This window comes from Mus caroli, chromosome 14, assembly GCF_900094665.2.
Source record: "Mus caroli chromosome 14, CAROLI_EIJ_v1.1, whole genome shotgun sequence".
NCBI lineage: Eukaryota > Metazoa > Chordata > Mammalia > Rodentia > Muridae > Mus > Mus caroli.
In genome coordinates, this window is record NC_034583.1 from 7,800,733 (window position 1) to 7,812,877 (window position 12,145).

General features: G+C 39.1%; 1 protein-coding gene across 5 annotated transcripts in view; it reads left to right on the forward strand.

Moving 5' to 3' along the window:
* Nucleotides 1–12,145, forward strand: part of Slc4a7 (solute carrier family 4 member 7) — a 91,272-nt gene that overhangs the window by 62,959 nt on the left and 16,168 nt on the right. For all 5 annotated transcript variants that reach the window (XM_021181295.2, XM_029468782.1, XM_021181294.1 and 2 more), the window contains 7 exons: nt 852–957; nt 2,236–2,397; nt 2,941–3,054; nt 4,638–4,799; nt 4,924–5,175; nt 8,323–8,391; nt 11,650–11,823. In XM_021181295.2, the coding sequence (XP_021036954.1) occupies nt 852–957; nt 2,236–2,397; nt 2,941–3,054; nt 4,638–4,799; nt 4,924–5,175; nt 8,323–8,391; nt 11,650–11,823 (1,039 nt within the window). The remainder of the gene's footprint in view (nt 1–851; nt 958–2,235; nt 2,398–2,940; nt 3,055–4,637; nt 4,800–4,923; nt 5,176–8,322; nt 8,392–11,649; nt 11,824–12,145) is intronic.

The following is a 12,145-nucleotide window of genomic DNA, read 5'->3' on the forward strand; positions in this document are numbered from 1 at the left end:
AAACAAACTCAAAATAAACAAAAACACAAGCTTGGTATTTTGGCATTTTCAAAGTGGTAGTTGAATTAGTTATGGACTGCTTTCTGATCATCATCATCTATCACATCTGAATGTAAAGCTCTTTTATTTGTAGAAGAGTTTTACTGGCTAAGAATTTAGGTAGTGATAGCCTGTCATGCCTAAGGCTCTGGGTTCCATCCCTAGCTGCACCAGGGGGAAATTGGTTTCTTATCTTTTGTTCAGGTTGCCTAACTAGCAAAGGATGACTTTGAACTCTTACTCCTCCTGCCTGTGCCTCCAGGGTGCTGGAATTGTGGTCTGTGCTAACAACATGCTAAATATAAGTTTAAGATCAAAGACAGAGCAGGAGTAGAGCAATGGTGCTGTGGGTTTGTTGGCATTGAAAGACCACAGTTCAACCTGCCATGCAGAGCTGGTTCCCGGGCACACAAGGCTACACAAAGAAACCCTGTCTTGTGCTTGAAAGCAAGGGAGAGCTGTGGAGGCAGGCCAAGGAGATAAGATTGTGATAAAAGTCTTACTGTAAATGGGTGTCTTTTTTATCCTTCCCAAATGTTATATTTAATCATGGTTTTTAAGTAAATTTGTCATTGACAGACATTCTCTTTTTTTCTCTTTTTTCCTCTTTCTGCCTCCACTGCAGAAAACAAATTCTTTCTTTATAACTCTTGATTTGGGGTACCCTGCTTCTGCTTTCTATTTCATCTCCTACTCTGCATGTTTGCTACATGGAAGAAATGCTGAGATATTTACCACCTTGTGCAATTGATTTAGAAAAAAATAAAAATTAAGTGTAGGATCCTTAAAATTTTATTCTGCTTATTTTTCAGATGTGTATGTGCTGAGCCATCTAACCCTAGCAACGAAACCCTAGAACTGTGGAAGAGGAAGAATATAACAGCATACAGTATTTCCTGGGGAAACCTTACTGTTTCTGTAAGTATATTAGGGATTGAGAAGTATCTTAGGTCTGTGGGAACCTGGCTTTTATCTCTCTCTGCCTGTTGTGTTTTAGAGGTTGTCTCACATGTAGCTTGTACTGGCCTAGAATTTGTCGCAGTCTTCCTTTCTCAGCCTCCCCTCTGCTAAGATTCAAAATCTTAGTCCCCATGTCCAGCTTTTCTCAGCCTTTTCTGATTATGCTTAACTTTCCTTCTTGATAATGAATATGTAGATTGTTTTCAAAATACGTTGTTCTGTTATTTCAATTGTTATTTATCTCCATGTGAGTGGGTGTGTACATGAGTGCAGATACTCACAAAGGCTGAAAAAGGTATTAGATCCCTCTCAGACTGGAATTTCAGGCAGCCATTTCTGCAGCCATTGTTGTATCTGTTTGTTTTAAGTGGTGTGTCAGGCCTCAGACCACTGTTCTCAACCTTCCTAGCGCTGCAACCCTTTAATACAGTTGCTGACCCCCACCATAAAATTGTTTCATTGCTACTTCAAACTGTAATTTTGCTACTGTTATGAATCATAGTGTAAGTATCTGATGTATGATGCCCATGGGAGTCTTAACCTACAGGTTGAGAACTGCTGCTTATACCCAGGACTGCACATGTGCTAGGCAAGTGCTTTACTGCTGAGCTATAGCACCAGGCCAGAATGTGGTGTTTTCATTAAAATTTTAATGACCACTTTGCTGCTCATGAAAGGCGATGTTTTAATCAAATCAGAGCTAAATTGATTGGTTTTTTTTCCCTGCTTTTTCTAGGAAATGGGTGATGGGTTAAGTCTCATTTATTCCAGGTTTGGCATCACATTATAAATAGCTGAGACTCACCTTGAATTCCCTGTCTGTCTGCTTCACTTTGAGAGAGATAAAGATTACAGATGTTTGCCACCATTCCTGCCTCCCGTTGTCTTTTAAGGAAGTGCTTTATCCATGCTCCACTCAGTATCTGTAGAGACTGCAGTAGTGATTTTTAAACCTTCCATTCAAACACTGCAGTAGTGGCCTACAGGGATGCAGAGGAAATGTTTCATGAGCCTTCTCTAAATGGAACATGTGGTCAAAAGAAAGGAGAAAGTTGGTGAAATGTTCTATGAGTGATTTTGATAGGAATATTATATCTCTACATGATGATGTATAGTTAGCCTAACAGAAGCTCTCTAGGTAAAGCATGACATTGACATCTTAGATCCAACCATGTTCATGAGTTGGATGATTGAATACTTGAAAGTCTTCATCTCCTTCCTCTCCTGCCCATTCAGGAGTGTAAGACCTTCCATGGTATGTTTGTGGGATCAGCTTGTGGGCCGCATGGGCCTTATGTTCCTGACGTGCTCTTCTGGTGTGTCGTCTTGTTTTTCACGACGTTCTTTCTGTCTTCATTCCTCAAGCAGTTTAAGACCAAGAGATATTTTCCTACCAAGGTAACTGGATTGAATTTTGGTAATACTTTTGTTTTCATTTATTTGGTTTATTTCAAAGCAAGAATTTATTATTTAAAGTTAGTGCTTTATGCTAAATAGTTAAAAGAAATTCCTTTTAGTAAAAAATAATATTGGCCAGGCATGCTGTCACATGCCTTTCATCTCAGCACCTGGGAGGCAGACACAGACAAATCTCTGAGTTTTGTGGCCATACTGGTCTACAGAGCTAATTCCAGGACAAAGAAACCCTGTCGTTCACACACACACACACACACACACACACACACACACACACACACACACGGATATATCATATCCGAGCCCATAGGAGGCAGGTAATAGTACTGTGAGATAGTGGAAGGTAGTTGTGATGTAGTGAGTTGTTTCTTAGGTTTTGGGATGAGATGGACATAAACTTATATAACATTGTTAATTATTAAAAGTCTCATCCATGTATTAGTGATATTTTATGAGAAAGATATGAATTATATAGAAAGGATAGGAAGTAATCCTGTTTATATCATTGTAACCCCTCTACTATAGGTACGATCAACAATCAGTGACTTTGCTGTATTTCTCACAATAGTAATAATGGTTGCAATTGACTACCTTGTAGGAATTCCGTCTCCTAAACTTCATGTTCCTGAAAAGTTCGAGGTAAGTATTAAAACATTGGCTATTTGGTTTTGAAAATACCAAACTACTTAGCGAGGAAAGGGCTTGAACCCAGGACCTTGTTCTTATTAGATAAGAGCTCTTGTGAACTGCACTTCTCAATTTTCCTTTTGCATTGACAAATATAAATTTAAATTTTAGTATCTCTTGTCCTTCAGAGTACAAAATCCTCTAATTCACATCTATAGTGTTTTTTTCTAAGAATCAGTTTCATGTTACATCATTGAAATGTGTTTAAATCTGGTAAGGTGCCAGATTTTTGTCAATAGTTGTTTGGGCCAATTCTGACTCATGGTACCTTGCCGTGACGTCACCACTGACTTACAGAATCTAACACAAGGTAATTTAGGAGTTGGTGCCAAAGAGATTTATTTCACCATAGATAGTGTACATGGGGCCGTGTTAAAGTGTTCTAGTTTATTTATCTAGTTATATAGTTATTCTAGTTTATTTATCTTGTCTCGGCATGCCAAACCTTGTCAAAACACATTCTCTGAGGTGGGCACTGTGATGCATGTCTGTAATTCTAAACTGAGGAAGTGGAAGCAGAAGACTTGTGAGTCCGGCGTGGACTAACTAGTGAGTTCCAGGCTGGCCTAGACTGAGTAGCACCACCTTGTCTCTTTATAATAAACAAATTTAAACAAACAAAACCAAGAGTTCAACTCCAAAATTGTCTTGGAATAATCAACCTCTGTTTATAATACTTTAGCAGGTGGGCTTGTCCGGGTGGGCTGTGCTCTGGTCATCCTTACACTTTCCACATGTCTCGTCATCTCGTGACTTTGTGGGGGGGCAGTCTAGCTTCATTTACCACCCTGGACCGAAACATTTGGAGTAGTAATCTTTCTCTTCCCCACTTCTATTTCGTGTCTTCCCTGAAAGGAACTGTATTCAACACCACAGTTGTCATCTTAGGACTTGGAGGGGTTAAGAAACTTCAGGTTTAAATTCAGAATGGAAAACCATACATGTCACTTTGGCAAGTCTCAAAAAGGAAAACATTTATTTGGGATACAGTTCAAAGGTTTAGTCCATTATTGTTATGATGGGAACATGGTAGTGTGCCGGCAGACATGGTGCTAGAGGACTCGAGAATTCTACATCTTGATATGCAGGTGGCAAGGAGAGACTGGGTGCCCCACTGGTTGTGTAGCTTGAGCATAGGAGACCTCAAAGCCCGCTCATATAGTGACATGCTTCCTCCCACAAGGCCACATATCCTAACAGTGCCATTCCTTTTGGGCCAAGTATTCAAAACACATGAGTCAATGGGGGCCATTTCTAGTCAAATCTCTACCATAGTGTATTCAGTTACAAGATTGTCTTGAATTGAAGAAGAGGGAATAGATACCACTCTTTATAAAGAGCGGGCAAGTCCCATGACAAGGGCATACTACTAGGCACAGGATCGATTTCTTCTGTCTTTGTGAATAACTTGCCACACATCCTAATCCAGCCTTTTTTCTCTTCCTTGGTATTTTATGGAATAGATCCACTTATGTGCTGTGGAAATTTAATACAATAAAGAAATAACCTTTTTTCTTATTTTTAAACTTTAATAGCCCACTGATCCAAGTAGGGGCTGGATCATAAGCCCTTTGGGAGATAACCCTTGGTGGACCTTACTAATTGCAGCAGTCCCAGCTCTCCTTTGTACTATTCTCATCTTTATGGACCAGCAGATCACAGCTGTAATCATCAACAGAAAAGAACACAAACTCAAGGTAACTCTGAAAGCCTTCTTTAAGGGCCTGCAATAATTTCCATAACATTCTCCCTTTATAATTAATTCAGAATTTTAAAACGAAGGAACAATCTAGACTTACAAGTGTCCATTTCCCTCTTCAGAAAGGAGCTGGCTATCACCTTGACTTGCTTATGGTTGGTGTCATGTTGGGAGTCTGCTCTATCATGGGCCTGCCGTGGTTTGTGGCTGCAACAGTGTTGTCTATAAGTCATGTCAACAGCTTAAAAGTAGAGTCTGAATGTTCTGCTCCAGGGGAACAGCCCAAGTTTCTGGGAATTCGTGAACAGCGAGTTACAGGGCTGATGATTTTTATCCTGATGGGCCTCTCTGTGTTCATGACTTCAGTATTAAAGGTAAAACCCTTGTGGCAGTGTTCAACAATCTTATTTACCTTAACATTTATACTTAGCTGTAAAGAAATAAAACATTGTCAACTTTTTTCACCTGTAATTTAAAAATCCATAAAAGTTTAAAAATACCATTTGGCAGTGATTTTTCTTGTGTAGTAAGCATGTGGGTTTATAAATTATAGCTTATAGATCCATTAGTTACAGTCTGCAATTAGAAGTTAATCAACAGGTGGCTAGACCATAGTATCGAAAGTAATCGAACAATATGTACCAAAATTGGTTTCTTTAAAGTACTGTTAATGAACTTAATATGTTCTTTATACATAATGTGTTTCATTATAGAGCACATAAAATGAAAGTAGCAAATAAACACTAGAAAACAATAAAACAAAAACAAAATTACCAGTGAAGCATATAAGAAATTTTGGTAATCACATTTTTCTTATGTTCACATTTTGCAGATGTATATCCTACAGAAAATAGGGATTAAAAAAAAATCAATTGTGTAGCAAAGTATCTAGTCTGAAAGTTTTTATTTATCATGTAAAAATCCAATTCCATATTTGTCTTTGCTTTTTTATTTTTGTTTTAAAGAAAATGGTTGAATAAAAGTTGACCGCATTTCTACAGTTGACGAGACCTGTGTGCTAGCGTTAAAGGATGTTCTTTATTGTTGGAATTTCTTGGGCTCATTTCATGGAGTCTTTACCAGTCTCGTTAAGTACCAAGTGTCTATGAACGACTTGCTGTGCCCTTAGGCATGGGAGGGAGCAATAAATAGGATACAGTGTTGTTTTCATGTAGAGACTCCACAGCCTATCAATGAAATTGATAGGTAAACTAACATTGCAGTGATGTATAGTACTGATTGTATTTTAAAGGAACTTGGAGACAAGAGAAGTATTTTATGTATTCTTTTGGGGGTGAGGGCCCATTGAAGCGCTTTGAAATTTTCCCCTTACATCTTTTCTAATGAATTATATGTTGTATACAAAATAAAACTCAACTTATTATGAAGAACACTTTAAAATAAAACGCAGACTCGATATTGATTTTTCACTTTTCAAAAATAATTCTTCACAGACAGTTCTTTCAACTTAGTGATTTAAATTAAGAAAAAAAAATGTGTGTGTTCCTGTGTACACATGTACAATAGTGGGAATATGAAGGTCACGGAATAACTTTTAAGAATCAGTTTCTGACCTTCTATAATTGGCTCGCTCCAGAGACAACACTAAAATTTGTCTGGCTTACATAGCAGGGCTTTGACTTACAGATCCATTGGCTGGTCCTCAGTTCTGTTATTTAACTTAGTCTGGTAGAATTGAGTATGGAGGCACATGTCTATAGTCCTAGCAGTTGGGCAAGGATAGGGTGCAGATGGGACGAAAACAGAATTGTAAGTTAAAGCTAGCCTGCACTACATAGCGAGTCCCAGGCTATGTTAGGCTCAGTATGAGACCCTGCATTGAAATACAAGGGCAGGCAAGATGGATCAGTCAGTAAGGGCACTTGCTGATGCCAGGTTTGACAAGATTACTTTCATGCTCAGAATGCACATACTGGAAGGAGATCTGATTACTGCAAGTTTTCCTTTGATCTCCACATACACATCAAGATGTGCATGCGCTTGTGTGTAGGCATGCAAGCATACACACACACACACACACACACACACACACACACGAAGGAAGAAAGGAAGTAAGTTCGCTGTTCTGGCAGTTATCGTCACTGTAACCTTAAGTACTATTATAATTACATTTTTACACTTATGTTTATGTTTCCTAGAACAGATTTTCAAAGTCTGCTCAAGGGCATTTTGGAGCCTCTACCATCCCGTCGGGATTCTACCAGGGTCTTTCATTCTAAAGGCTACATATCTGTGAATGGCAGGGATTCCATGTATTGAATTCAAAAGAGGCTGTTGCAGCATGTTGTCATATACTAAGTACAGGCACAAATTGAAGACCCTTTTTGTTTCCTGCTAAGCAGTACTAAAGAGGATTACAAAATGTAAAACAATGCTATTCTATAATTACACTTTGTTTTAAAAACTATAGATTTTCATAAAATTGTGTTACTGTGCCTGTCTCAATTGGTGAGGTGCTTGCTGTACAGGCATAAATCGTGAGTACAGATCCCCAGCACCCATGAGTAAAGAGCCTGACATCCTGTCACCCTGGAAGTGAGGCACATGCGTCCTCTGAGATTATTAGCTAGCCAGTTTTGCCTAACTGATGTGGTAAAGGGCCCTGTCTCTAGATGTGGTAAAGGGCCCTGTCTGTCTCTAGATGGTGATGGTGATTAGTGGTGGTGGTAATTCTAAAGGACTGGACATGCTGACACACTCCTTTGATCCCAGTATGCAGGAGTAAGGAGAATCTCTGTGAGTTCAAGACCAGCTGGTCTACAGAGCAAGTGCACGACAGCCAGGACTCTGTTTAACGTAGAAATCCTGCCTTGAAAAACAGTTAAACACACAAATAAGTAAATTAAATAAAAAGGTAGAACATGATGGAGGAAGGCACCAGGCAGTTCACATCCACATATACACAAGTGTACCCCCTTCACAATGTTCTTTATGCCAGCTTATCGTGGTAATTAATATTATTGCTGTTATTTTTAATTTGATAGTAGCTATTTAAAATATCTTTTAATTTCATATACACAGCCAGGTTTTCTTACAGCTACATGCCAGGATGGGGGTTTGGAATTTGTGTGCTGGAATGTTTGAAGGATATTATTAGCAAACCCTGTTCCACTGCAGTGGTGCTGGGCAACAGTATTTTAGTACTTTAGTGAATGGTGATGTGTCAGCTACTTTGCTGAATGGTGTGTTTGAAGAAATTTAATTTGTACAGCAAGCTGAAGCACAGAAAGGCTGTTTTTTAAACTGTTTACTGGAGTGCTCTTGCTCCTCATACCTGAGCACAGTCCCTTTTAATGAATGGTCTGTAGATCAACTGCCTCTCAAATGTATCATCAATACACCTATTTGCTTCTTTCTTGTTGGAATGTTGGCCCAGTCCTTATCACAAAAGAACTTTTAGTTCTGTCACCATAGTTACTCATCAAATATATTTCTGTGCACTTATTACTGTAAAGTTATTTCAGAATGATGAGTCCTAATTGTAGAAATTTTATTTACAGTTTATCCCAATGCCAGTTTTGTACGGTGTTTTTCTTTATATGGGAGTTTCATCGTTGAAAGGAATTCAGGCAAGTATTTAATAATGGAACTATTTAAAAATTGCAAACGTTGTATTTGTGACTATTTTTGGTCTGGTTGCATCAAATAGACATTTACTGAGTAATTATTGCTCATTATATATCTTACCCCAAAGAATGAGATGATTCTCACCTCCTTTTACTAACGTCCAATGAAAGGTCACATATCTGCTCTGCTCGGTGAAGACTAGTGTAGTGAGGGTGGACCAAAGGGTCAAGATGGAAAGACCTGGCTTTTATAAATGTGTATGTCACAAGGAAGACTAGCACAGAGATTTGTTTTCTGTAATTCTTAAATGATGACTGATGGAAAGGGGGACCAGGACGTTGAGGCAGTAGGGTTCAGTGGAGGTTATGCAGTAAGGGGACTAGAGCCAGTGATCACCATGCTTTGTGGAAACAACCTGCTACAATTTACTCAGGTTTATACAGACTTGAATAGAAACTGTGTAGATTAGCAGTGATTCCCACAGTGGCTGCTGCTTCTTAAGAAAAACCTCTGTTCCAAGGTCACTCATTGATGTAAAGGTAGCTGTCAACACTTCCCAAAGCCAGCAATTTTTTTTCTTTTTTTAAATCATGTCAATATCTTAGTTAGGGATACTATTGTTGGGAAGAGCTACCATGACTATGGCATCTCTTATAAATGAAAACATTTAATTGGGGCTGGCTCACAGTTTCAAGTCTGTTGTCGTCATAGTGGAAAGCATGGTGACAAACAGGCAGACATGGTACTTACTAGAGTTCTACATCTTGATCCATAGGCAGCGGAAGTAAATGCCACACTGTGCCTAGCTTGAGCATCAGACAGCAAAGCCCACCCCCTAGTAACACACCTAATCCAACAAGGCTACACTTGCTAATAGTGCTACTCCATATGGGCCTATGGGGCCATTTTTATTCAAACCACCACATTCCACTCCCTGGCTCCCAGAGACTTGCAGCCATATCATAATGCTAAATACATTGAGTTCAACATCAAAAGTCTCTATGTAGAGACTGTAACAGTCTCAAACTTGTTCAGAGTCTCTTCTGAGACTAAATGTAACCTCTTAATTGCAATATATAATCAAAATGAAAAAGCAGATCACATACTTCTACTGTACAGTGGAACAGGATATACATTATCGTTCCAAAAGTGAGCACAGTGAGGAAACACTGGAAACCAGCTGGGGTAGGAACTCGGCATCCCCATGGCTGATGTCAAAGCGCTCTGCAGATTTCCAACTCCTGTCAACTTTGTTGATGGATGGCAGCACACTACTTTCTCTTGGGTAGCTTCCACTCCCTCTAGGCAACTTTCCTCAGTAGATATCACACAGCTCTGCCATTTCCAACATTTTTGGGGTCTCCAAGGCAATTCAGGCTTTAACTTCACAGCTTCACATAGTGGTCTCTCTAGGCCTCCATACAGGCACACCCTGGACACATGCTAGGCCTCATGGACCTTCCTTAGTCCTGGAAGGAGAAGTTATAATCCCTTTCTTCTATCTTTGACTTTAAAGCCAGACCCATGTGGCTGAAACTGCCAAGTTCTGCAGCTTGCTGGGGCTGGTACATTGCCTCTTCATTCAGGCCTCTTTACCAGATTTCTGTTTTTGATGGTTTCCTTCAACTGCCTAGGCTTGGCTGTCCTGAAACAGACTAGCCTGGCATTCTGAAATCCACTTGCCTCTGCTTTCTCAGGACTGAGATTAAAGGCTGTTGCCACCACGCCCAGCTCTAAGGTTTCCTTTCATTCCTTTTAACAGGTTGGAAGGTTAGGTGGGTGGCAATTTGCCCTGAGGCCACCAATCCCTTTATTCCATTTTTCAGGCTTTTCTTTAATCTTTTTTTTTTTATCTCCATCCCCCTTCCTGGTGTTCCTTTTCTCCTCGAGTGGTACATTTTGTATGTTTACATGCCCAGCTTGCTCCTTTTCATTATAAGTATGTGTAAGCATGGCCATAGCCACTAATAACCAAGAAACACAGTCAATGCTAAGCAATCCAGACCTATCCTCTAACAGAGCTTGATCCATAATTCTTCAACTTAGCTTCTGGCAGATTTTTTGGCCAAGAAAAGAAATGCATATACTATTCTTTTTTAGTTCTTATTCTTTTCGTAAAAACCTCTTGAGTTCAAATCACCCTTGCACCACTATCTTCAGTGTTCCTACTACTTTGGCCCGTTAAGCTTCGCTGCTTTTCTAACTCAAAAGTCCCAATCTCAACATTCCTCTAAACAAAAGCATGGCCAAGCCTCTTAAAGCAATACCCCAGTTCCTGGTACCAACTTAGAGGGTCTAAGAGGGTTTCAATGCTGTAAAGGGAGCCAAAGACCACAACAACTTACAGTGTCTTAGAGGGTTTCAATGCTGTAAAGGGAGCCAAAGACCACAACAACTCTTATTAAAGGAAAACATTTAGTTGGAGGTGACTTACAGGTCAGAGGTCCATTGTCAGCATAGTGGCAAGCCTGGTAGCAGGCAGGCAGACATGATGCTAGAAAGGTAGCTGAAAGTTTTGCATCTTGATCCATAGGCAGCAGAAGTGAATGCCATGCTAGGCTAGCTTTTGAGCATCAGACCTCAAAGCCCAACTTCTCTTCCAACAAAGCCACACCTCCTAATAGTGACACTCCCTATTGGCATATGGGGGCCATTTTCATGCAAACCACCACATCTACCATGGGGAAGGAATGATGATACTATCTTATTTACTTAATTTTTATAACAGTTTTGTGAGGTCAGTAGGTTATTTCCAGGTCATAAATGAGGAAATTAAATTTCAAAACATGCAATGGGTGATTTGCTGATTTCTTTTCATAGCCTTAGTAGTATTAAGCTTAGAAAAACCTTAGAAGACTGTTCATATTTAATTTTACATCCTGGAAACAGTTCAAGGAGATTCAGTGCATTTGGAACTTGACTATATAAGATACATTTATCCAAATATTATAATTTTGAGGCAGGCCTACCCTCATAGGCTAGCTTGAACCTACAATAGTCTTCTGCCTCATTGTCAATAATTGTATGATTACTGGTATAAAGCACCAGCTGTCTGCTTTGATCGTATTTTTCTTTCTCCTTTCTCTTTATATCCAGAAATTCTTGCCCAGAACATTGTTCAGTACTATTAGAGCATACCCAAGATCTTATAGTTTCATATAAAATACACACACACACACACACCTAAAAATTATTATTTCTTAAATAGTTAAGATTTTTTTGTTGATGGGTTCTTTTCTTTTTCTTCATTACATGTGTAGTTTTTTGACCGTATCAAGTTATTTGGAATGCCTGCCAAGCACCAGCCCGACCTAATCTACCTCCGCTATGTCCCCCTGTGGAAGGTGCACGTGTTCACGGTCGTCCAGCTGACCTGCCTAGTCCTGCTGTGGGTGATCAAAGCCTCTGCTGCTGCAGTAGTATTTCCCATGATGGTGAATTTTTCAAATTTATTTTGTTATTAATTCATAGTGGAATTATTTTCATTGTAATGTTTAAAATATTATAATTGGCCCTGAGGAAGAAATGTATCCTATAAATATTTGAATTATTTTTAAAATATTGATGAACTGTTTCTAATTATAAACTAGTACTTTCCATTTTGAGTATTCTCATATTCTGAAGTTGTTTATTTTTAATATTTTAGTTCTTGGACTGGAGGGCTCTATTTTCTAAGTAAATCTGGTACTTAGGATGTTCATAGAACAAATGTGATAGGCAGATGCATAAAGCAAAGCAACTAAACTATCTTGGCTT